General features: G+C 39.6%; 2 protein-coding genes across 8 annotated transcripts in view; one reads left to right on the top strand and one right to left on the bottom strand.

The window, feature by feature from the left end:
• arhgap9 (Rho GTPase activating protein 9) overlaps positions 1-5053 on the bottom strand; it is a 49185-nt gene extending 44132 nt beyond the window's left edge. For 4 of the 6 annotated variants that reach the window (XM_074642704.1, XM_074642693.1, XM_074642717.1 and 1 more), the window contains exons 1-2: positions 4940-5053; positions 4769-4853 (exon numbers count right to left, since the gene is read on the bottom strand). The gene's annotated coding sequence lies outside the window, so the exon portion shown is untranslated. Of the gene's footprint in view, positions 1-4768 lie in introns of all 6 variants that reach the window. The other 2 variants (XM_074642714.1, XM_074642684.1) reach the window with 2 other exon arrangements.
• Positions 5054-5307: 254 nt separating this feature from the next.
• mars1 (methionyl-tRNA synthetase 1) lies at positions 5308-25652 on the top strand. 2 transcript variants are annotated; one of them, XM_074642671.1, is made up of 22 exons: positions 5308-5557; positions 9672-9762; positions 11061-11139; positions 11475-11606; positions 12297-12372; positions 12612-12796; positions 13805-13911; positions 14236-14352; positions 14614-14817; positions 16260-16461; positions 16602-16676; positions 16925-17095; positions 18335-18430; positions 19383-19500; positions 19645-19858; positions 21278-21409; positions 21680-21784; positions 22815-23010; positions 23636-23707; positions 23977-24003; positions 24305-24442; positions 25051-25652. In XM_074642671.1, exons 1-22 carry the CDS (start codon positions 5455-5457, stop codon positions 25198-25200), a joined length of 2790 nt encoding a protein of 929 aa, XP_074498772.1. In that variant the 5' UTR covers positions 5308-5454; the 3' UTR covers positions 25201-25652. The 2 variants fall into 2 exon arrangements, with proteins under 2 accessions (XP_074498772.1, XP_074498762.1); XM_074642661.1 differs by lacking the exon at positions 23977-24003 and having other exon boundaries at positions 5318-5557.
• Positions 25653-25695: the final 43 nt, after the last annotated feature.

The following is a 25695-nucleotide window of genomic DNA, read 5'->3' on the forward strand; positions in this document are numbered from 1 at the left end:
TGAACCCTGCAGCCCACATCGACACATAGCTAACTTCTTCAGAGAGTTCACTTGTATAATATTCAAGTTCTCATTTGAATATAAACAACAACGAGGCAGACCAGCGTTTGCCAGTTAGGCAACGTAGTGCAGGATTGCTCCGGGGGCATTTTAAACTCTTGAAAGAATTAATTCAAGCATCACATTTTTAATTAGCTCATGCATTTCATAGAAAAAAATGTAGGGTGAAAAATACGCTGCTAGTATACTTCTAGTTAAATAATAATAAGCTTATTTCAGACATAAGCTTATGAAAAATTTTTCTTATTTCAATAAGCAGCTTTTCTTATGTATGAGGAAATACAGCATAAATATGTCACCCAATGATTTTACTTTTGAAATAGTATTGAGGTAAAACTATTTTTTTTCTTTCCAAGATAATCTTCATGAATGTATTAATATTATAGCACAGGAATTGAGGCTGCAATTAACAATTATTTTTGTTATCAATTAATCTGTGAAAAACTGATTAACCGTTTAGACAAAAAAAAATCATCATAATTATTTCACAGAGCACAAATTTCTTGTTTTGTCCAATTTACAATCCTATAAAAACACAGAAAAGCAGCAAATCTTGCTCGTTTGAGAAGTTAGAGCTGGTGAATATTTGGCATTTGCTTGAAAAATGACTTAAAAGATTCACTGATTATCAAACGTTTTGGCAATTTTTTTTCTGTCAATCATCTAATCGTTTCAGCACTAATAGGAATGATTCATTATTTCAAGAGTTCCACTCAAAATAAGTTGCCAAAATATGGATTTTGCAGTGCGTTCATTTTTCTCTGCAATAGTCAGAATAAGAAATGTTACAAATATTTATTATTCTTTGTGATATAAACCAAAATAAACAACAATCATGTTTTATTCACATTTAAGGTGATGTTTGACCAACATGGTGAATGCTGTTGCTAATAGTCATATATCAAGTATCAATTAATGGCAAAAAAAAACAAGGTATTCCTCTTTCCCCATTTTCCCACAATATTCGTCAATTGAAGAAAATAAAATGTCACACAGAAGTCAAGACGGATCTTTTAGAGAATAACAAAATCCAGCTTTGCTCTTCTCTGTCTGGGCTGGTGGGTTGTTCCTGAGCCTGTGGGAATGTGCGGTACATTGATGTTTCTAATGAAGAGCGCTGAGCTCCATTGATCCACCGGGGATGAGAGTGAGCTGTCAAAAGCGATCAGGCAAGTCAAAGACCCACTTTCAGGCCTGTGCAGCTGAAGTGAGCACGATACTGGGGCACAAGGAAGAGCAGCTAAAACCTCCCAAGGCAAACACTATAGAGAAGAGGCACACACGCAGACACAGCTTTGATGCCTTCACGGGGTCAAAGGGGTTATTTGTTCAATAAAGGACCATTACACAAATAACAATAAGCGGTTTGGATGTGTCAGACACTGGAGGAGGTGCTTATCAATTCAAGTATTTGGAGCAACTGTTTTTCTGAGAACAACTTTCCTTCTATTTATTTTTCTTAAATTCACTTGATATGTGTGTGCAGAATAGGGCCGTAACTAAAAAAAGGCCATCACAGTTTGAGAGAGTCAAAAGTAGTGTCTTCAAATGTCTTGATATGTCCAACCAAACCCAAAGATATCCAGTTCACAGTGCTATATGATGAAGAAAAGCGAGAAAATCCTCCCATTTCAGAAGCTGAAACCAGAGAATGTGCAGCATTTGTTCACTGCTTCTGCTTGAAAGCGAAACGATTATCAAAATATTTGTCGTCTTTTCATCTGTCGATCAACTAATCATATCATCGACTAATTGTTTCAGCTCTGATGAGAAATCTGTTTCATTTTAAATGATGTGAAACAGTGTGGCCAGTTATCAAATGTGAGCCCTGTCTGACATCATATTTATCATCTTCTCAATTCCTGAGGTGATGTTGTTTATCTTTTATTATGTATAAAAAAAGATGTATTAGATGTCTTATCTGTGAAGTGTCCTTGGGTGACTTGAAAGGCGCTTATAAATAAAATGTATATTATTATTATTATTATTATATTGCCGTACCTTTGCATAGTACAAGCTAGTGAAAGCACTAATCATTGCATAATCATTGCACGGATACTAAAAGTAAATGCGGGATTAGACTGGATTAAAACAGAGCACAGATGTGAGTGTAGGTGGAGCTACTATACTGTACAGCAGTTGTGACATGGTAAACTGCATTCATACACAGACAATACAGTAGAGTGAGTAAACAGTAGACCAGGGTTAAGCACTAAAAACTGCAGCCTCAAGAATGACCTCAAAGTTAAATCACCACCTCTCTGAATAACTTTCAAGGATCTATTGCAGAGCTTTTGTATTAGACTGCATCAGTTTCAGCTAGGTGTACTTAAAATATATTTCTGATATATGTGACAACTTTGGGTCATGAGATTTTTTTTGTAACATAGAAATGAGGCCACGAGGTAACTCTAGGTAAACTAGGTCAACTCTGGTAAAACCAGATTCCATTGGCAGGAAGTTTAAAATGACAACAAGTTAATCACAACTACAGTACCTTAAACAGACTAATGCAATCTGAAGACACAAACCAGTATATGAATACCAAAAGAATAAACAAATATCCATCCGTCAGATCAGATGTGGACGTTTTTTTTGAAGGACAATACATCACAAAACTGCATGCAGAGTCACAATTGTGTTGTGGCTGTCTGTGCAGACACACATCTCCAACCAGTTAGACCAGACTTGCTCAAATACTCCAAAGCAGCAGAATAATCTGACTGGAAACACACCAAGATGTGAAACGCTTCACTCCCTAAATCTGCCTTTGACAACTGCTTCCACAGCAGCAGTCCATGAAGCACACTAGCAATTACAGCGAGCTTGTAACCCTCCTGCTAATACTGCACACATGGTACTTTTAATCAGCAAAAGTTGCAACGGGAGAATAATCTTCCGAGCCTGTGTCGTCACAGGCTGGCAAAAAGGGGGAGCAAATCTCCTGCTTTGCATGGACTTAAGGAAGATTATGAAAAAGCAAAAATGCAATGCGTCAAACTGTTTCCATCACACCGTGTGGTTAACCCGTCCATGCACTTTCTGAGAAACATGTGAGGGCTAAAACTCCCTCGCAGTCGCATGCAAATATTCCTGCACGACAAGCAGTCTGTCATATGTAAAGTGTTGAGGTTAGCAATTCTTATCATTGTGACATTTAATAAATGGGAAATGGAGAAAATGAGGTCATGGAGTCAGCACCATTGTAGTGATGAAATGTGTGAGAATGCATCATCCTCTGAAGGATTAGGTATACATAAATTAAAAGAAAGAATTAAGTGTATTAGATGTCAAAAAGTGTGTATATATGGGGATGGGCTGAACAGGAAAGTCTAAAAAGTGTAAAGAGTTCTTCCACAACAAATAGTTGGAGGAGGTTAAAGTGTTTACAGTGTAAGTGCATGTTGGGTTTATAGCCGTTTGTGGCTCTAGTGCAGCGCCTCAGCTGAGTCTGACTCGTTGTAACTGTAAAGGCTTCATGTGGTTTGACACCATGGTGTGGAAAAATAAGTTGTTTTGTAAAAAGTAGGCTGGCTATTTGAGTAATTGCTAAATGTATGACCTATTTGTGGAGACAGGACCTATATTGCTATATATTAGAGTTGCAGCATTTTTGTACAAATTTTACAACAGATGGGAGCATTAATTATGATATATATTTAATTTAATTTTATCCACTAGCAGGGTCTGAAATCAACTTGTTTCACTGCCTGCCACTGTGGCAGGCAAGTTTTTTTTTTTTAAATGAGGTGATAAATGAAGTATTAACATTTTAGATATGATGTCATTCCATGTTCGGATATATTTTACAAAAAAAACAACTTTATATGCTGCATATTAAATTCCAGAGTTTGAATTACACTGTAGCTTCCAGAGGAGAACTATTTTTCATTGGTCTCCAACTTTTTTGCACAAACTTTACAATAGATGGGAGCATTAATTATGATATATATTTATTTAAATTTATCCACTAGGCTTAAATCTGCTTTAAAATGAATCAGTCCAAAATGTGTTTTTCAAAATAAAGCATAAACAACAGGGACAGTGAGACCCTGATGAAGACCTATGTTGATCACAACGCTTTGGTCATTTTAAACAATTATTGCCATGTAAAATAAAGGCATTTTAATTTTGTTCAAACACTACTTGGATTGTTTTTGAGGGAGACTTGCATTTTGTACTTTTTTTGAGACCATATTCCATCCGTGCAATGAGCCTTTCACAAGACTGAATAAGGACAATACACCTAAAGGATCCAAAGAGCACCTGTATGTGATTACCACAAAGACTCCATTGTCTTCAAAGTATAAACAACTTTCATAAATGTACAACATGGTGATAATTAAGTAAACAAGAGCATTAAAGCCATGAGATGCGGTTTGACAAGTACTGATAAGAGTTCTGAATGAGGGATTAGTTTGAGTGACAATAAGAGATTTGTTTACAGTCAGATGTGGCACGTGATAAAATACTGTGAATAACAACTTACAAATCTACATCATATTTTAGAGTAGGACTGTTTATCTAATGAATACTTTAAAAATACAAACCATAGTTTATACAGTTGCACTAACAGTAGAATAAAACACCTTGCAGACAACATTTCCTGCAGTTATGATGTGAATGTTCACAGCAGGAAACAAGTTGTCTGACCAAGCAATTCAGCAGAAATCTCATGTTTGCATTTAAGAGACACAACATCACTCACCTTGCAGCGACGTGATGACAGCTCTATTGAGTTGTTTTGGAGTGAACTGCAGAGAGAGAGAGAGAGAGCAGGAGTTGCGCCTTTTCTGGTGGGATGGAATAAAAATATTGATAACTTCACATCATTTAGATAAACGGAAGCACAGAGAACAACTCAAATAAACAGTCATACATTGGCACTAAGTTGCCCCGGAGCAGCCCATGATGTTACATCCTCCCTGGCGCTTTAAGCGGATAAAAACTAGCTTTCTATGTGTGGGTTTGGTGGTTTTAGATTGGCTACAGAAGCGCGATATGATTTTACACAGGGGGCCAATGAGATTACAGGCGACGCTGTGGTGCGCATGTTTAACTAACACAGCGTCGCCCGGTCCTGTAATGCACATCACCAAGAGACGAATCCCGCCCGGCGGTGCTACGCGGGAAACCAAAACAAGCACATCTCATCCAAATCGACGTTACGGATGTGGTGAAATGGATTATGGGAGGTGTAGTCCGTTTAACAGACAGCTATCATTTATGTGAACGACACAGACACCACTCCAAAAACTACAACTCACAAAACACGTCTTGCATCAGCAGTGGGGACCACACGCTCACCGGCAAAGTTACTACCAGCAGCTACTTTTTAAAATAGTAAATACTGCCACCATTCAAGCCGGTTATCAGTCCCAACATAGTGGCCAGATGAAGCTGTTCGTCAGTGAAGGCAACCCGCAGTGCCTGAAGGTGTTAGCCGCGGTAGCAGTGACTGGAGCTCAGTGTGACGTCCAGTATGTCAACCACGAAGGTAAGAAAGCATGGTTAGCTTTACACTACACATGGATCTACCTATAACGGTGACTGATAACTGATTATAAGTAATTATAGTGGGGGGTTTGACAACGTTTGAGCTGAGTCTGTGCTGTAACTGACGGTTGTAACAGTGGAATAGCAAGCTAACGTTAAGCTAGTCCTGATCAACTGCTAACTGTCAATCACTCGTTGCCAGGTTACATGTTTCTGCATCTGAGAAGCAGCTAGAAAACTCTCTTACTGACAACCACTGCTTTGTTTGCTTTGTTTACGTAGTGTTTGATTGTGCAGCCTCTTGAAGCTTTTGGTTAGCAGTACAGGTGTTGAGCTTCTACCTGTACAGATACAACAGTGTACCTACAGATGTTGAGCTTCTACCTGTACAGTGTACAACAGTATACCTACAGATGTTGAGCTTCTACCTGTACAGTATACAACAGTATTCCTACAGATGTTGAGCTTCTACCTGTACAGTATACAACAGTATTCCTACAGATGTTGAGCTTCTACCTGTACAGATACAACAGTGTACCTACAGATGTTGAGCTTCTACCTGTACAGTATACAACAGTATTCCTACAGATGTTGAGCTTCTACCTGTACAGTGTACAACAGTATACCTACAGATGTTGAGCTTCTACCTGTACAATATACAACAGTATACCTACAGGTGTTGAGCTTCTACCTGTACAGTATACAACAGTGTACCTACAGATGTTGAGCTTCTACCTGTACAGTATACAACAGTATACCTGTCATGTCTGGAACAGTCCAGGTTCTCTTGGATTGGGTTGCATTGTTAAGTTGTGGGGCTGTGCCAGACACAATCACATATTTTGTTATTTTTGGCCCAGTACCTTGACACGAATATAGGGATGATTATAAGATAAGATAAGATAAGATAAGATATTGCTTGCAAAAAACAAGATGCATCAGCTAACACAGTAAAAAAAAGAGCTAAACAAAGTGTAACAAAATATGAACCATTTAAATAGAAAGAAGTATCAAAATAGGAGCAGTATATACAGTATTGACAATAAACAGACTATTAACAGAATTGCACAAGTGGAAAATGATATTGCACATTATCTAGGAATGGTTATTGTTGCTTTAGCATTATTACACAAAAGACAAATCTGGGGAATGATACATTGATTCATTCACTGTTCAAGTAAACAAATTCTTCTTTTGTTTTTTACTTCTGTTATTATGAGTGTTCTACAGTATTGTTATTCTACATGGTACAAGAGTTTGTCCACTACTTTAAAGTCAAAACTGCTCCACCAAATGAAAATCTGCTCAAAGATTGTAGGTCAACCCCTTGAGAAACTCTATGAATCAGCCTATCATAATAACATATTAAGGCTGGCTAACACCATTGTCTCTGACCCCAACCATGTTATGAACAGTGAATATGAATTGTTCCCATCAAATCGGAGATACAGGGTTCCACGATTTAATAAGGTTACACTGAAGCACTCTTTTGTACACTAGTCAATCCTCAAACTAAATATGGAGCCTAATCCCAGATCAAATGTACGTTGAAGGGCCCTGAATATCGTCTTCCGTGATTAAATGTACGTATCCTTGTTTCTTGTCTTTGTCCTTTTTGTGATGTTGCAAATGGAGCTGCTGTGATCAAAACAAATTTCAGACCTGTCTGACAATAAAGTATTATCGTGGAAGAAGTAGTCAGATTTTTACTTAAAGGGAAAATTCGCCACCTCCTTTTATGTGGATATCTTATCATTGCTGATGGTAAATTTAGTTCACTGAAGAAATAAATTCCCTTGTGCGTGCTATATTGACCAAGAAAGCTGATTCCTCCTGCTGCGGAGCTGTGCCATAACGGTACAGGTGTTATGTCGAAGTCTGTTCCCCCGCCGAATAGTGTTCCAATAGTGTTGCCAAAATGATGGCGCCCCACCAGATTACCTTAATTGCCTTGATAACTCATGTGAAACACACTTCCTTCAAACTGGACAGAAACAAAATAAAATTCACCAAAACCATCAGTCAGTTAGTCTTTCCACTATTCCAACAATCAGCAACTCTGGTTTGGTCGAAATAGATCCATAATTCACTGAGTTAGATGTGAAAATACGCTGGCTATACATGCTGCATTTCTCTGCTGCCCGCGGGCAGCGGCCTTGGTGGTGTTACACCGAAATGGTGTGACCACTAAAATGTGTGACCACAGAGAGCCAGCAACACATGAGGTCACCATTTCTGACTGCTCTTCTTCAGAAAATGTGACCCCACTGTACCTGTATAATAAATGAGACAAATACGTGACAGAAAACACACAAAACTAAATTATTAAAAAAAACATACATGTATTTTTGATGTTTTTACTTTAAAAATGTATTCCAGAAACTTTAAAAGAAAAGCAAAAGATAGGTTCATGCATAGTAACGCACACACGGCTTGCTCTCGGGGTTGTCGTCGGCACGGCATCCAACAACGAATTTTCCCTTTAAGTAAAAGTAGCAATACCACAGTGTAGTAATACTCTATTACGAGTAAATTCAAAATGTTAAATAAAAGTGCAAAAGTATTAGCATTGAAATATAGGCCTACTTGAGTAAAAAAAAAAGTATTATTATGCAGAATGGCCTAAAAGGCCCGAAAAGCTTATTGTATTATTGTATTCTCTTTACTGATGCATTAATGTGTTCATCACTGTAACGTTGCAGCTGGTAAAGGTGAAGCTAATCGTTTGCTATGCGGTAGCTTGTGAATTTCACCAAAGGATCAATAAAGTCTCGTCTTTGTCCATAATAATACATCATCATATGTTTATTGATTATATTTTGTATTAATCATCTGAATCTGTACAGTAACTAGTAACAAAAGCTCTCAGATAAATGTAGGCTAGCAGAGTAAAAAGTACAATATTAGGAGTAGCCTAGAAGTATAAAGTTGCAGAAAATAGAAATATTCAAGTACAGTACAATTACCTTAAAACTGTACTTAAATACAGGGCTTGAGTAAATGTATTTAGTTACTTTCCACCACTAGTCAGTTCCAATACCAAGCATGTGTCTATGGTCATGTGACTAATCTCTGAGCCACAGTTAAAAATGTTTTCCAAAGAGAGGTTATTTTAATGCAAGTTGTCCTCCCTGGACTACGTTCAGTAATGACTCTAACATTGTGTATTGTTTCGCATCGAGTCCCTTTCTACTATTGCTACGACTTAAGGTACTACTGCAACATCATCTAGATGCTGCTGTGTAAAGGGATTCTATTCTAATTAAATGGTAATACATACATCCCAGCTCTGGTCTTATGTTGTGATTGACTCTCTTCAGTCCCAGATGTGTGCTAGTCCTGTGTGGGGGCCGGATCACAGTGATGAATAACCAGGACCATCTGGCATGCAGCCTCAGTGTATGAATGCAGTGAACTGTACTGAGAGATACATTATGTATATCAACACTATAGAGGTGTGCAAGTACATTTGTATCATATGTCACTATGCATTTTTGTTCAAAATCTGTTGAAGAATACAGTACTGTCACTGTGCTGATGGAACTGAGATGTTTTTTGCTATCTATCAAATGATTCATTACAAAGTCTTGCACATTTATTTAGGTGAATGTAATAAAAATGAAATTATTTCTGCTATATTGAATCCTAGAGCCACCATAACATATCAAATTGTATTGTTGAAGTGAAGACACCAGTCAAAATGTATTATCAGAATCCCGAGTCATGTGGTGATACATTACAGATTAAGAAGAGCAAATCCTTGGCCTTCTATGTGACCTTTGTGTTCTTAAATAGGTTATTCTAGTAACTAGTAAAGTATTGAGGCTGAGGATTATGAGTCTTGTGTTATTAGTTCTCCTTGAAGATGCAGTATTGGATTCAAATATAATCTCTGCCCAGAAGTGTTGAAATGAATTGGATCTAACGAATGTAGATTTTTTTCTTATCTCTCTCTCTAAAGACACGCCCATTAGAAAGAGGATTTACAGTTTGTACCAACAGGTAGTCAAACTAGTTTAGAAACACGCTCATCTACATAACAATCTTGTCTGCTATCGTGTGTGTGTTATTTGGTGGTATCTGAACAGGGATTTCTTTTTTTTTTCTTTTTCCAGAGAGAGTGGTGCCCTTCCTTAGCCGTCCAGCCTTGCCAGCCCTGCTCCTGCCTAGTGGACTGCAACTTTTCAGCTCCAATGCCATCTGCCGGTCAGTAGACTATAGACATTCCCGCTTTGTTATTTATGAATGCCAAGTTGGCATGAATGTGAAGGCTGTTAATCACTGCATCCGTATAACGTTTCAGATATGCAAAATCCTAAAGGGTCAGTTAAAAAACAAATCATATTTTTCTCTTGTCTCAATCTTTATCTGATAACTTTGACTGTGGCTGCTCAGGTCTTAATGCTGTGAGCCCTTACAAATGAAATTTAAAGTTGATATCTCAAAACCTGGGAAAATAAAACCAAAACTATTTGAATGGTTATATACCACTAGAAGTAAATGAGAAAATATGTTTTTGTAATTTGGGTGAACTGATCCTTGAAAGCTTCAGTAGGCAGAACGTTTTTGTCATCATTGGGCAAAAATTCCATAATAACCTTTCAGCATATTGTAATTCAAGTGTTCTGAGAGAAAACTAGACTTTAGCACCTCCTCATGGCTTTGTTTTCAGGCTTTAAAAAATCTAGCTTGTGACTTTGACCAACCACAGGTCATTTCAGAGAGAGAGAGCTTTTCTATTGGCTGTGCTGGTGGGCGGTGCTTGGTATTTCCTCAACTGATCTCAACATGGCTGCCGGGTCACAAACGTTCTCATTTTACAGCTAGACATTTGAGGAAAGAAATAGACATTACAGTAACAGAATATTGATTCATATTTGATCAGCGCTGCCTAGTTTGACCGTTTGATCAGAGTTTGCGAGTGATTGACAGCTGCTCAGAGACGGCAAGGCTCCAGCTCGGCTCTGATTGGTTGTTTTCTTCCGGTCTGTGAAATCTTGCAGATGTCATTAGGAGCACCGGAGGACACAGAGACACATGGTTTTTTCACATTACCTGTGTCATGCACTATTGTCAGAATATAGTGTTTTATAAAAATAACCTTTTTAAATCATATTTGCTCCAATTCTACCCACTGCTGCTTTAACTCCGTCAGCAGCCAATGCAGTGTTTTTCCTATTTCAATTTATTTCCATGTCATATGTAATTAATGATTAATCGGACAAATCTGGTAATGTATTGATTTGAAAATGCAGAAGTTATACTACAAAATGAGGCTGGCAACAATATCAGTGAAATGTTAATGCTTTAGTTTGACATTGATTACATTGTAATAACATTTTGAGACACATTGTACAGTAACTAACTCCTGAAGGTGAAGATGTGGCAAATATCTATATTTTAGGTGTGTTTGTTTGGTACATGAGAGTAAATTCCTTTTGAAACCAAGTACAACGCAACTCTTTGACACAACTTCCTTCTGTTATTCTCATTTAACCCCTTAGCTACCTGTTTGAAATAAATGGACAAGACTCCAGTGAGCTTTGCAATCAGTGGCTTGAATGGGAGGCCACAGATCTTCAGGTAAGCCCCACATAAAAACAGATCTTTCAGTTCAGCTGGTAATCTGTTTGAGATGCAAACTATTTTCAGTTCCTGCTTTTGTACGCTTTCTTGTGCAGAATCCTCTTACTGTTGCTCAATGCGTTGCCAACAGGGACATACAGTATATCCATGCAGCGCAATGATTAAAGCTCATGATGCTCTCAAAACAACAATGTACTGAAGAAATCTATCAGCATGCTCTGCAGGGTTTAAGAAAATGAATTGTTTAACCTCCGTCATGCTTCTTTGGCTTACTGCTTGATCCGGTGTTGTTCAATCAATTCTAATTAATCTGTTTTGTCTTATGTGTGCAGCCTGCGCTGCTACAGGCCCTTCACATGGCAGTGCTGCAGGGGAAAGGATCAGAGGTGTCCAAGGTCCTCCAAGGGCCCCTAAACTACCTGGAGCAAAGCTTGAGCAAGGGGAACACGCCATATTTAACTGGGGTACAGAATCCACTGTTTAGCTACTACCTATTTTTTCTATTTAGTTGCCATGTATGGCATGAGAGTGACAGAAAATCAAATCAAACACTCAAACAAGGCTTTTTCAGGCTATATAATATATGATCCAGTCAAAAGTTCATGATGCCTCTGCGGGAGCTCAGCTGAGCTCAGCTGAGCTAAACTGAGCGTCTCCTCTGCGCCACATCAGGCTCCTCCGGCAACATTTCTTTTTTCTTCTTTTCAGCTGCTGATGCTGGGCGAGTGATGCATTTTTAAGTTGAAAAGATTCATCTGGGGAGGAGCTCCCTTATGTTGCAGATGTGCCTGGGTGTGGGTGGGTGGGGGATCAGTTCTCTGTGGTATTTGCAGCCCCTGTGGCAACAAGTCATCTGCGTCTGTCATGTATTTCATGTGTACAGAAATCTGTTTTGTTAAGTCTCTTGGTGATTGGCATGGCTTGGAGGAGCCCTGTGTAAAGCTAAAGAAAAGCTGTGGTAAGCACACACAGTGAGGAAGTCACAGCAGTACGTATAGTCCATATTTAGTCAGATGCAAGCGCACAAAACAATCATGCTGAAAATAGCATTTAGGTTTTGATGGGATGTCAGGAAATGACACATGGAAAGGTCAGGAATAGTGTGTGGTAATTGTTTTAAAAAATGATGTTCATGAAACTGTGTTGTGTTTCAGGAAGCTGTTTCAGTTGCTGATGTTGTTTTGTGGGCTGCGCTGTACCCTGTTTTATCTGACTCTTCACTAACATTGGGTAAGTACAAATAAACTTTATGAACATATATATTTTTTAAATATCTCAACTTCCTCCCTATTTTCATTTATCAATTTTCTTTTCTGTTTTCCTTCATTTACCTTCTTTATTTTATTTTCAAATGTTTTATCTATATTATGTTACAACGGTGCTTACTGCAACCCTTCACTTTCCTCTTCTGCTTTTTTCCCCCGTTTCTCTCTCCTACCATTTCCCTCCTTCTTTTTCCTTTTTTACAGGCGAACGTGCGTCTGTGAAGGCTTGGTTTGACCGTGGGGCTGTTATGCACAGTTTTCAGTCTGCTGCTCAGAAAGTGCTGCAGGGAAAAGGTCTGCAGGGCATGAAGAGCTACATGCAGAGGCAGCCTGCTCCACAGAGCAGCCAGCGCAGAGACACACAGCCATGCAACAGCAGCCCTGCTGAGGTATAAGCCAGATCATCAGGATGACTATTAGACTCAAAGCATTCTTACTGAACAAAAAAACTATTCAGAGGGGCTTCAGCGACGAACTACACTTGTGCTTTTTTGCCTCAGGAAAAATGTACGCTCTGTGAGGTTTCCAAGAAAATTTCTTTTTTATTTTCTTCGAGCTATAGATGCACAACACAAACAACAGCTTGCAAGACGCATGTGACCGTAAGGTCACACGTTTCCTTTCCCACGTTTTACTTCACCGTAGGAAGAAAGTTAAAGCATTCAAAGGGTTGCGAAGCTTGAATTGATGTCACTTAAAGCAAGAAGGGCTCTCCTGTAAAGCAGACGCAGACTCCGTGTGAGAGTTAACCTGGCTCTGTGAAAGCTACGTTAACACCTGTGTTAAGATATAGAACATGCAGCATGTGGAGGTTACATCACTATTTCTTTATCCTCTGTTCTCTTTCTTGGGTAAGCATGGGAGGATTTCAACAGGTGTCAGTCAAATTTAGCAGCAGCACTCATGGCTCCCTGTCAGAGGAAGATGCAGAATGTGCATCTCAGATTGCTAAATGCTTTAGTTTCGGGCTTTGGGTTAGAGGTCAAAAAGTCAGGTGTCAGGTTATTCTTATTTTTTGCTTGCTTGCTTCATGTTGAAATGGAGCTAATTTTGATGTTAAGTTCAGTCTTTGTGAGTCTCCAAAGCCAGTACATTAGTACACCAGTATTGTTAGTGGAACAGCTAGTTTTATCATTATGTACTGCTTTCAGTGGCAATAAACTTTTGGGTTTGTTGATCAAAATTTCTAAGATTGGAAATGATTTACATGTCATGGAAATACTAACAGTAACAATTCAAATTTTTGGCCACAGGGATAATATTTAACAAAAAAAGCTAATATAATTACAGGATTTAAAAAAAAAAAAAAAAAAGTTCTACTCGTGGAGATTACTAACCTTACAAGTTGGTTTCGGTTTAATTCCAAATGAATGATCCTCTCTATCTAACTTTGTTAGGAGGATGGTGAGCGTGTAGTTTCAGAAGAAGAGATGGAGGCAGCTGCTCTCAACTGGAGTAAAGGTTTGAACACCTGTCCATTGGCTACAGACAGACAGCACCCCATGTAAGTAATTAAAAGTGCTGTTTCCCATTCTAGACATGAAGCAGATACTCTTATTCAGAGTGATTTGCAGTTAGTGTGTATGTTGCAGTTTAGGATGTTGTATGATGTTGTGGGGATCACATCACATAAGACCCACAAACTACAATGTTACCCAGCAACGTCATATCGATGAATCAACCTATTTTTTTTTCCTGGAAAGTGCATTTATCAACAGCATAGTTGAGCTGCAAAATGTAGAAATTTTACCCCTGAGGATGTCGACATAACTCTTGAGAGGTTATGTGATAGGAAGATTAAACCCCACATCTGTGTGTTTCCTACCAGTTTGCCACAGGAGGGCAAGCGAAACCTCCTTGTGACCAGCGCCTTGCCTTATGTCAACAACGTCCCCCACCTGGGCAACATCATCGGCTGCGTCCTCAGCACTGATGTCTTCTGCAGGTACGAATTTAATGTATTTTTTCTGTCTACATAGGTGCCAACAAAATACTGATAATCATGAACAACATATTGACCTCTCATTTTCCACTTCACCTTATCCTGCTTTCTTCTTCACTCACCCTCTCTGTTATTCACTCTGTTACTGCCCATCGTCATCTCTCTATTGCTCCTTATATTTTTTCATTTATTTTTTCTTCTCTGTCACTTGCCATCCCTCTCTTATGTCTTACTGCACTGACCGCATGCGTCTTCTCCTCTTAGGTACGGCCGTATGCGCGGCTGGAACGTGCTGTTTATATGTGGCACAGATGAGTACGGCACAGCTACAGAGAACAAGGCCAGAGAGGAGGGTCTGACACCGCAGCAGATCTGCGACAAGTACCACGCCATCCACTCCGATATCTACAAGTGGTTCCAGATCGACTTTGACTTTTTTGGCCGAACCACCACCGAGAAGCAGACGGAGTAAGTGCAAGCAGGGATGAAGGCTGTAGTTGGCCCATTTGTAATGTAATCTACAGTTATGTGAGAAATTAATGACGGGGCTTTTCTTTCACCATAATCAAAGTTAAACAGCAAAGGTAAAGATAAAGCTAAACACAATAATAATCCAGAGCTCACTTCACAACACTGGTCCTCTCATGGGTAGCAGTTGTTTCTGATGCTGCTTGGCTTTGGTGTGAAAGGGCAAACACGTTTTCTTACGATTACTACACAGTTACGTAACATAAGATTACTATAATCTTGCAGTAGATACTGGTGTGGATGTCTAGCTCTCTCAAGCATAAACTCTACTCTACTTAATCTCAGAGATTATTGAGCATGATTGTTGAATGTAGGTTACTACTAAATAAAAGAAGAAAATCCAAAAAGAAAACCTATTTAAAAAAATAAATAAATCAATTCTTTAGTCAAGCAACAATGTGGGGTGTGGTGTCTAAAAGCAGATTCAGACAGTCAGGTGAAGCTCCTCTTCAATGTGATACTATAATATTGTGTTTATTCAAGAGACAGTATCACTTTTCACAGCTTTTTAAAAAGTCAGCAGAAAGGAAAGGCATTGGCAGTCGAGTCGATCTAGGACAAATAAAATGGACGTTCTGTAGTAAAGTTATCTATTTAATATTATTGATGAGGTAACTTAAGTCTGGAGGTGAAATGAATTGCTTCAAAGTTATGGATTGTTGCTCTAAGGAATTATTGAAACAATGAAAGCAATGGAGTCGTGATTTCTTGTCAGTGTGTGTATGGATAAGGTGTCTTGTTTGTATAGGTGTTTAAATAAGACATGGAAAGATGTTTTTTTTATTATTTATTTTTATTTATTTATTTTTCCTCAGTGAAGATGAGACTTTAATCCTTGAGCTTTTGTACATAGAAAAGGATTACAAAGATAGATGTTTTGTGGGCTTTGCTTTGATAAATAAAACATAAAAGGCATCAAACACCATGCACCAGAACCATGTTCTTTGAAAAATGAAAACAGCCCACAGATTAAAGACTTTTGACTTGATTCATGAAAAGTACTTTGGATGTGAGGTCTTACATTTTAGATTTACAAATCCAACACCAAAGATTACCATCAGCTTTGTTTTTTGTACCATTTTACTTCATGTTTTATTTCACCAAACCAATAACACCAACTCTCCTCCCTTTATCTTCTTTTTCTGGTATATCGCTATATTGATCCTTAAAGTTTACATAATTTTCTAGCTCACACGGAAGAGCTGTATTGAGCTGAGTTGGAAAAAACAAAAATGGGGTCAGGATTTAATGACTCATTAGTTCCCACATAACACATTAGTCAGTGTGTTAATGCACCTTTAACTCAGGTCAAAAGATCAACATGTCGTGGCACAACACCCGGAGTATCTTTCAACTAACTTTGTCCTCTGTTATCCTCTCAGGATCGCCCAGAATATTTTCTGGCGAATCCACAAGCATGGTTTCCTAGTGGAAGACACGGTGGAGCAACTGCGTTGTGAAAACTGCCAACGTTTCCTCGCCGACCGCTTCGTAGAAGGCATCTGTCCCCACTGCAGCTACCCAGAAGCTCGTGGTGACCAGTGTGACAAGTGTGGGCGGCTCATCAACGCTGTGGAGCTCAGGGTGAGTTGATGATAAAAGGCAAGAGGAGGATGATGAATCTATGCTGATTATTGCCATTAATTGTCTATTGGAAAGAGTAATGGGGATAGCAATTGCCATTCCATTTCTGTTGGATCATTGTTGGCGGTTGTCCCCTTTAGGAACCCCAGTGTAAGGTCTGCAAGCAGAGTCCAGTCGTCCGCTGCTCCAAACATCTTTTCCTGGACCTGCCAAAGGTATGCTTTTCACACTGCATTGTAAGTTTAGATGGTGCTTTTTTTTTTCTCACAGGGATTGAGACAGAGTTATCTTGTTTAGAAAGTACAAACAGAGTGTGAAGTAGAAGTCCAAGTCAGACAGCTTGTGATAGGCAGTTATCCCTATGGTCATTTTATTATATAAACTCTTTCTGGAGCTGTGGTTCAGAGTCAAGACATTTGGTGTTTTTGTCAGCATTTTCATTCTCTCTCTCTCTCTCGTACAGCTACAGGCTCAGTTGGAGACGTGGCTGGACAAGTCAACCGGCACAGGAGACTGGACAGCAAACGCCAAACAGATCACTCGCTCCTGGGTGAGAGATGGACTCAAACCTCGCTGCATCACCAGGGACCTGCGGTGGGGAACGCCAGTGCCTCATCCTGACTTTAAAGAGAAGGTCTGCTATTGTCACCTTTTGAGTAAAAACTAATTTTTCACATTACAAATCTCTGTAATTTGCTTGTTTATAGTTTATTATAGAGTAGAAAAGATGCACACACCACTCAGTTGTTTATTAAAGCATAACAAAGCCCTACTGCTCAGCTAAATTACCTGCTGAGAAGATAATGAATGCAAACACTTAAGTCTAAGGTCAGGTTCCTAATTAAACATTGGAAATGACTATGCACTTCATTAGCTGCTTACAAATGCTGCAGTGACAGATGATACTGCGGTGCTCTCTAATAGCACACTGGGACACTCTCCAGGTCTGGCATGTCTAGACATGTTGGTACACTGACCACTCCTTTTAGTACACACCTCTAAAACTTTCTCCAAACAGTAATACATCAGTCACGTTGTGCATCTTGAGGATTTTTTTCATTCCTCCTAATCTTTGATTGCGTCCGAAAATTCCACACTAACATGCTATTTAGTACGCTAAAACAGTATGTGAGATTTTTTTAGTTTGTCCTAAACCAATAGAACGCGAATTTAGTACTATTTCCATTGAAATATTACAGTATGCAACGCTGGACACTACGGCCTCATAATTATCCCACACTGCAATAAGGTAGTAACGACAACATTCATAACAGACGTTGACGGACGGTTCTGTAACATCAATAATACTTTGATTTAAGTTTGAGTATATGATTTAATTTTGCCAGGCATAATATATTTTTTTAATTAGTTCAGACTTTGATTGTCTCAAATAATTTTTTGGTCACATGAGGTTGGCATGGGTTACCATGGTTACACATCTCCAACCGGCAAGGAGGCTCTCAGGAAGTGACGACATAAATTATTGCTGTGTGTCCGAAAAGATACACACTACTGTTTATTCACACGATAGTACACATATTGGGTATGTAGTGCATAGTATGCGATTTCTGAAATAGTCTGTGTGTCTCTTTTTAGTATGATTTATCGCTGAATTAATTTCTGCATGTCTTAATGCAAATATTTGTACATATTTCATATTTTTAAAATTCTCATTTTCTTTTTAATTTTTGTACTTCTTTAGATATATTGGGTTTATATTGTAGCATTATGTACATAATTTACATGTTACCTTTATTTCTGTTTCTTACATTTCTTATGTTAATAGAAGAGCAACTGTAACACCCAAATGTCTCATTCTGTAACAAAGTCTCTCTCTCTCTCTCTCTCTCTCTCTCTCTCTCTCTCTCTGCAGGTGTTCTACGTGTGGTTTGACGCCCCCATTGGTTATCTGTCCATTACCGCAAACTACACCGACCAATGGGAAAAGTGGTGGAAGAATCCTCATCAGGTACCCCACCCTAGCTCCTCCCCCACCCCCACCCGACACACGCATGTCAGGAGTTATGAGCCGAGCGGAGCACTGATGCACGAGCTTGGCACAGACTGTGTCCTCTTTACAACACAGAATGGGTCTGATTGCTTTTTTCATCGCCCCATCTGGTCTTTTGCACTCTCCATTAAGACACAGTGTAATTCCTGGCCCCATATAACCCTAATGTGAAACAGAGGAAGACATAACCTCTTTGATTATGAATAAAATGAACAAGCGGTTTTGTACCCGTAGCGACAATGTACACACAGTATAATGTGTAGGAGATACAGCTCTTTGTACTTTGTAGTTGCCATCCAGTCCTAGATTCTCCCCCTTTGAGATAAAAGTCTCGGCACGATCAGTCTACCATACTGTAGGTTCTTGGTTTTTGTTGTTCATGATGCCATCAGCAGCTTTACTGAGAAAGGGGAACTACATAGCTTCCCACACATACAATAAGAAGCGTGTTAGTTAGCTAGCTTCTTCATTTACATGTGGACTTCATTTAACAACAAGTTCTTAAAACAACCTATAGATAAAAGAACAAAATTCAACATATCTTCCTCACGCTCACTGACTCACTCATCTCATCACTCTCCGTGTGTGTGTGTGTGTGTGTGTGTGTGTGTGTGTGTGTGTGTGTGTGTGTGTGTGTGTGTGTGTGTGTGTGTGTGTGTGTGTGTGTGTGTGTGTGTGTGTGTGTGTGTGTGTGTGTGTGTGTGTGTGTGTGTGTGTGTGTGCATATGTGTGTGTGCATATGTGTGTGTGTGTGTGTGCATGTGTGTGTGTGTGTGTGTTGGCCTGTGTTTGCAGAGAGAGAGAGATGGGGGGTTGGGGAGAGCTGATAAGTCCTCTTTGAACTGGATGATCTCATGATGATCTAATATGATGTCATCCTCACGGTGCAGTTTTGTGTCTCTGCCACTAGGTGGAGCTGTACAACTTCATGGCCAAAGACAATGTGCCATTCCACAGCGTGGTGTTTCCCTGCTCCCTACTGGGAGCTCAGGACAACTACACGCTGGTCAACCACCTCATCGCCACTGGTAAACACTCGTTTCAACTGACTGATTTTATTGATATATTATATTATTAGACTAATTCACAACAGATCTTAAAATTGTTTGTCATGAATGGTCACATTCACACTGTCAGCTTTGACAGTGACTAATGCTGTAACTTCCCCACAGAGTATCTGAATTACGAGGACACTAAGTTCTCCAAGAGCCGTGGCGTGGGCGTTTTTGGAGACATGGCCAAGGACACAGGCATCCCGTCGGATGTGTGGCGGTTCTACCTCCTCTATGTGCGTCCAGAGGGACAGGATTCAGCCTTCTCCTGGGCTGACATGGCTCTGAAGAACAACTCTGAGCTGCTCAACAACTTGGGCAACTTCATCAACAGGTTGGTGATAGTCACATGTTATTAAAATGAATTCCTGTGTTCTATATGTGATTAGAAATAGTAGAATTTAGACCCACATCAGAGGTCAACTTTCCCCAATGACCCTAACAAGGTGACCTGTACCTATCTCCTCATGCTACTCGTTCCCAGCCATCTGACTTTAGGACATTTTCTGTGTTTCTTTTTTCTATATAAATTGTTTTGATCAGCTGAGATTAATCACAAGTGAAATAAAAATGGGGGCAATCCACCTCAAGTTGCTCACATTTTGTTCACAATAAGTTTCACTCAAAAAGTAAATACACGGCAAAACTGTCATCCAGTCCAATTAACAACTAAGTTTTCCGATTGTTGTACTCTGTTAGAGCGGTAACTATTACAAGAGGCTCACCCTAGTTTTCTAAATTTGTTTGGGATGGTGTAATTTAGCCCCAATTACATCGCCTCAAATGATTTTTAAAAGATCAGGGTTAAAATCCCACATCAAAGATTTTTCTCAGCAGCTTTTTTTTTTTTCAAAGTACCTTGATCTTCAAAATTGGTCTCGGGCAGCAACGTTGATGCCTAATTGGTTCAAAAATATCTTGTAGATTGCATCCAGCCGGAGGTGTTGGAGGTAGAAAAGTATTCTGCTTCAGAAAAGAAATGTCTGTCCTTGCCTGGATCCAGTTGCTAAATCACTGCATCAGTAGCGACAGTGTGTCCATCTTAGGCCCGCTTTTTCAAATTTATAAACGATTCTGGGCTGTGGTGTTCAATTTCAGCGTGACAAACCAAAATGGGTAAATCCTTACTTAACATTTATCGGCAGCAAATAAGACTTTATTTATTAGGATCATTCAGTTATTGTAACAATAAGAATATTACTCTTTATTTGAATGATGAAGGATGAAAAAAACTCTTTGCTTTGTCTTTGTTAATTAGTTTCACTAATTAAAAGACTCTAATTAAGAATGCAGGTCACACAAAGTTCATCATCAATCATCATCAAACATCAAAATCCCTGTTCTTTGTAAATTTGACAGTGGTCTGGCAGATAGCGGCTGAGAGACTTGTAAAATATAGAACAGTCTGTTGCATCAGACGTGACAAAAACGTTCTCACTACGAACATCTTCCTGATGTACACATAAAACTCATTTTTAAAAACAACCAGCTCCAGACACAGCTCCGATGAAGGAGCTGCGATGAGGCTCAATGCAGCACACTGTTGTGTTAGTTTACACTAGCGGAGCACTGTATTACATCTGGCAACAAAATCTATAATTTATAAAACAATTAGCAAGTCAAGTAGCGTGCCCTTCTCCCGTTTTGTTCTCTCCCTGTTTCTCTCGCTGCCTCTCTTGCTCCGTTCCCACATTTTTCCCTGACCCCCATTTCCTTTTTTAACCCCCCCGCCCCCTCTCCCTCTCTCCTCCAGAGCTGGCATGTTTGTCACCAAATTCTTTGAGGGCTGTGTTCCTGTGATGGAGCTCCAGCAGGAAGATAAGAGGCTCCTGGCTCTGGTGGGCTGGGAGCTGCAGCAGTACATCCAGCTCATGGACAAAGTCAAGTAAGACTATTCGACTTACATACCGTACGTGTCAAAAGGTTGATGTTGGGATATCAATTTAATTGAAGTAAAACTCTGCTTGTCTTTAATTAGATTCATTCAGTGATTTAAAATGATTCAAATTTGAAAATGTATACGGAAATTGTCAGTAAAGGTAAAACACACTAGTAGATAAACCCATATTTGTACTTCTACTGAAGTAGATTGTGTATAATGGGTCTGCTGTTAGTGTCACACTATCATCAAATCTTCTTTGAAATGTTCCACCAGAATCCGCGATGCTCTGAGAACCATCCTCAACATCTCTCGCCATGGCAACCAGTACATTCAGGTCAACGAACCCTGGAAGAAGATCAAAGGAGGAGACACAGAGAGGTGAGGTGGCCTTGACTAGTTTAACACCATCTCTTCCGCTGTAGGTTTTTACGAGGTAGATAGATCTGTGTTGCAAATGTGTAAATTCTCATTTGATATTAAAACTAGGGCTGTCAATCGATTAAAATATTTAATTGATTGTCCATAGTTAATCACGATTAATCTTAAATTAATGGCACATTTTTTCTCTGTTCAAAATGTACCTTAAAGGGAGATTTGTCAACTATTTAATACTCTTATCAACATGGGGGTGGGCATATGTGGTTGCTTTATGCAAATGTGTGTATATATTTATTATTGGAAATCAATCAACAACACAAAACAATGACAAATATTGTACAGAAACCCTCACAGGTACTGCATTTAGCATAACAAAAATGCTCAAATCATAAGATGGCAAACTGCAGCCCAACAGGCAACAACAGCTGTCAGTGTGTCAGTGTGCTGACTTGACTATGACTTGCCTCATAAAGTGGGCATGTCTGTAAAGGGGAGACTCGTGGGTACCCATAGAACCCATTTTCATTCACATATCTGGAGGTCAGAGGTCAAGGGACTCCTTTGAAAATGGCCATGCCAGTTTTTCCTCACCAAAATGTAGCGCAAGTTCGGAGCGTTATTTAACCTCCTTTGTGACAAGCTATTATGACATGGTTGGTGCCAATGGATTAGATTTTCTAGTTTCATATGATGCCAGTATCTTCACTCTCGTTTTAAAACTGAGCCCACTACAACCTAAAAATCGCAAGTTGCGTTAATGCGTTAAAACGGATTTGCGTTAACTTTGACAGCCCTAATTAAAAGAAGATGGACCCTTTTGAAGACGGACTCCTTCATACACAGTCATGTATCTTAATTTGATTTAGCACTGATTGAATTCATAAAACCAATTCTCAGAAGAAAGAATATTATTATGAGCAGCCAACTAGAAGAGCAGTAGTTATAATTTCTGTCCATTGTAAGATTAACCAAAACATTTAGATTCCTGATCCGTCTGACTGACTGACTGATCTCCGTCTCTCCTCTTCAGGCAGCGCGCGGGCACCGTCACCGGCGTGTCTGTGAATATCGCCTGCTTGCTGTCAGTGATGCTGCTGCCATACATGCCAACGGTCAGCCAAACCATCAGGGATCAATTCAATGCCCCTCAGTCTTGCGTCAATACCATGTTGCAAGGCACTGGCACTTTTGTATGTTCCCTGAGTGCCGGACACCGCATCGGCACTGTGAGTATGACCTGAGACAGCACATACACACACACACACACACACCTGTGGAACCTCCTGTATGTTGACGCTGGGTGATACAATGAGGATGCAACAGCTTGTCAATATTTCAGTACTCTGGAGGACATTGTAGTCGTGTGAACACACTCACACACACACACACACTTAAGAATAATAGCCTAGACGGCGTTTGGAGGCCTCAGCCCTCCAACAGCAAGTTTCTCTCCGGCCACTTGTCCCTTCAGGCCTAATTGTGGCAACTTGTGTGTACAGCAGCCTGCCAACGCTGCATTCGATCTCTAAGGCTGTGGTGATTCGTGACTGAGGTCTCCAGACAAGCAAAAGCACACTAATGCACCGCACACAACCTCTCCGACAAATCACGTAATGCTGCAGAGGAAGAGTGGCGATCATGAAACTCTCAACTTTCTTATACATAGTTATCTACTCACTTACTTGCATAATCCTCACTGTTCAAAAATGAGCACAGAGCCTCCAGGTTACATTTTCCAGCTACACCGGCCTTGGGCTGGATCCACAATCACAAACTTTTTAAATATTCCTGCATATATTTTTTTTAATTTCTACCTTTTTCGTTCTCCCGTGCCACCCCTTCTGTTCCCAGGTCAGTCCGTTGTTCCAGAAACTAGAGGTGGACCAGATTGAGGCTTTGAAGAAGAAATTTGGCGGACAGCAGGTATTTGATGTTTATGACGCCTAATGGTCTGTGCACGAGTTCAGTCAGGTCTTATAGTAATACAGGTTGACTATTTATGAATAATGAAATAAGAAAGAATTGATAATGCATCGCCGTCAGATAGTCGCCCCGAATATGAATTGTACGTAATTGGAGTATCTGTCTTTTGAAACACGATGCAGAGCAAACACACTATGAATGTTTAAATGATGTGTTACACATCCATCATATAGATAAACATAATCCCTCTCTAAACCCTCTGCCTCCAGCCTGAAGACGAACCACCTAAAAAAAAGGTATCGAGCCGTATTTGTTTGTGAAGAGTCTGAGTCTATGCTGTGTCAATATAGATTAGCGCACGCCTTCACTAACACTAGCGGCTCATCTAACGTCCTCTCGGATTCTGAGTGTTACAGTCATCCCTGTGTGTCCAGTGTGATTCACCGCCCATTCACACTTAATGACTCATAAAATCCCGTCGACATTTTGAGTGATGAGTGTTATTGTCTGAAATTAAGTTAAGTCATCTCTAGAAATAATAACCATCAAAACACCTCAAATTCAAACATCTTCAATCTGTCTGTTTCTGCCCCTCAGACGCCGGCTCAGAGCGCTGGCAGCACTCCGTCTGCAGCTGTGCCAGCTCCTGCTTCTGCTGCTGTTGAGGTGGCGACGGTGAACGGAGGAGTGGACCCAGAAAAAGCCAAGCAGCTCACACAGGCGGTGACTGAGCAGGTGAGATCGCTGGCTTGCGGTAACACACTGTTGAGCGATCAACTCTAAACCCAATTCTTAAATTTTTTTAGACATTTTGGAATCAATAATTTATCTGTCATTAGGCCATACATTTTTTTTTCAATAAGATTATTTTAATTGCATTGTTTTGTCTTTAAAATAATTTCCGTAACAGGAATAACACAACGGATGTCATCTTCCGTAAGGGAACGAAAACGATCTTCGTAAAATCCCGCGCAACAAACTGCTGGCCGTTGAAATGAATAACGGCTAATTTTAAAAGCTACATTTTATCAGTATCACTATTTGGAAAATTATCTTGTAACGCTTAGGTTTGTAATTAACAGATAAAAAATGTTTTTTCCCAAATTTAAGATCTTTGAATTTTATACTTAAATGTGGCGGTTACATTTTTGGGAATCAAAGGTTTAATTCTCACGATTCCAAACCCAGGCAGACGCATTTAATTATTAACTCGCAAATTGCCGCCTTTGTTAATTGCTTATTATTTGACAAGAAACCTCTGTGACCATAGAAGCTGAAATGTTTAATTGAAGACAAATGTAGGTTTAAGAAATCTATTAAACCCGTCATTTTATCTACCACAGGGGGAAAAGGTGCGAGCACTCAAAACCCAGAAGGCGGAGAAGGCCGCGATCACAGCAGAGGTGACCAAACTGTTGGACCTTAAGAAGCAGCTGGCTCTGGCTGAGGGGAAGAGTCCCGAGCCTGCACCTCAGAAGGGCAAGAAGAAGTGAGACAGAAAAAAAAAAAAGCAAAATGAATTGAGGTTAGTGAGAGGAAGGGAAGAGTAGAAAGGTTTGAGGTATGATTGTGGAGAATGGGAACAAGATGTACACTAAGAGAGAGATGAGGGTATTAGCTTAAGGCAAAGCCGTGACAGGATCTAAGACAATGTGGTATTGGCACTGAGGACTAATGAAATGCTGGATAGGCCGACGGGGAAACGAAAACACACAAAGAGAGAGTCAAATGAATACAGCTACAGAATGGAGGGATTTTTCCAAATCCCTTCACCAAAAGAAACTGATTTTATACTCTCCCTGTGATAGTCAGCATACGATATTAGCGTTGGAAGGTGTGTTGCGCATTTTAAGATGTTTTTTTATATCCTCTGGAAAATTGTTTTTTTTTTCCATTTGCTACAAATACCCTTTTATGGATCCAGAAAATAAATTGATTAAGTTGAGCTGAAAATTGTCTTTACTCTCCACCTTTCTCAATTACCTCTA

This window comes from Sebastes fasciatus, chromosome 1, assembly GCF_043250625.1.
Source record: "Sebastes fasciatus isolate fSebFas1 chromosome 1, fSebFas1.pri, whole genome shotgun sequence".
Classification (NCBI taxonomy): Eukaryota; Metazoa; Chordata; class Actinopteri; order Perciformes; family Sebastidae; genus Sebastes; species Sebastes fasciatus.

Coding starts and splice junctions, on each gene's coding strand:
- mars1 (XM_074642671.1), top strand. CDS start 5,455: ATGAAGCTGTTCGTCAGTGAAGGCAACCCGCAGTGCCTGAAGGTGTTA. Junction 11,140..11,474: donor GGGAGGCCACAGATCTTCAG/GTAAGCCCCACA, acceptor TTATGTGTGCAG/CCTGCGCTGCTACAGGCCCT. Junction 23,708..23,976: donor AGAAATTTGGCGGACAGCAG/GTATTTGATGTT, acceptor CTCTGCCTCCAG/CCTGAAGACGAACCACCTAA.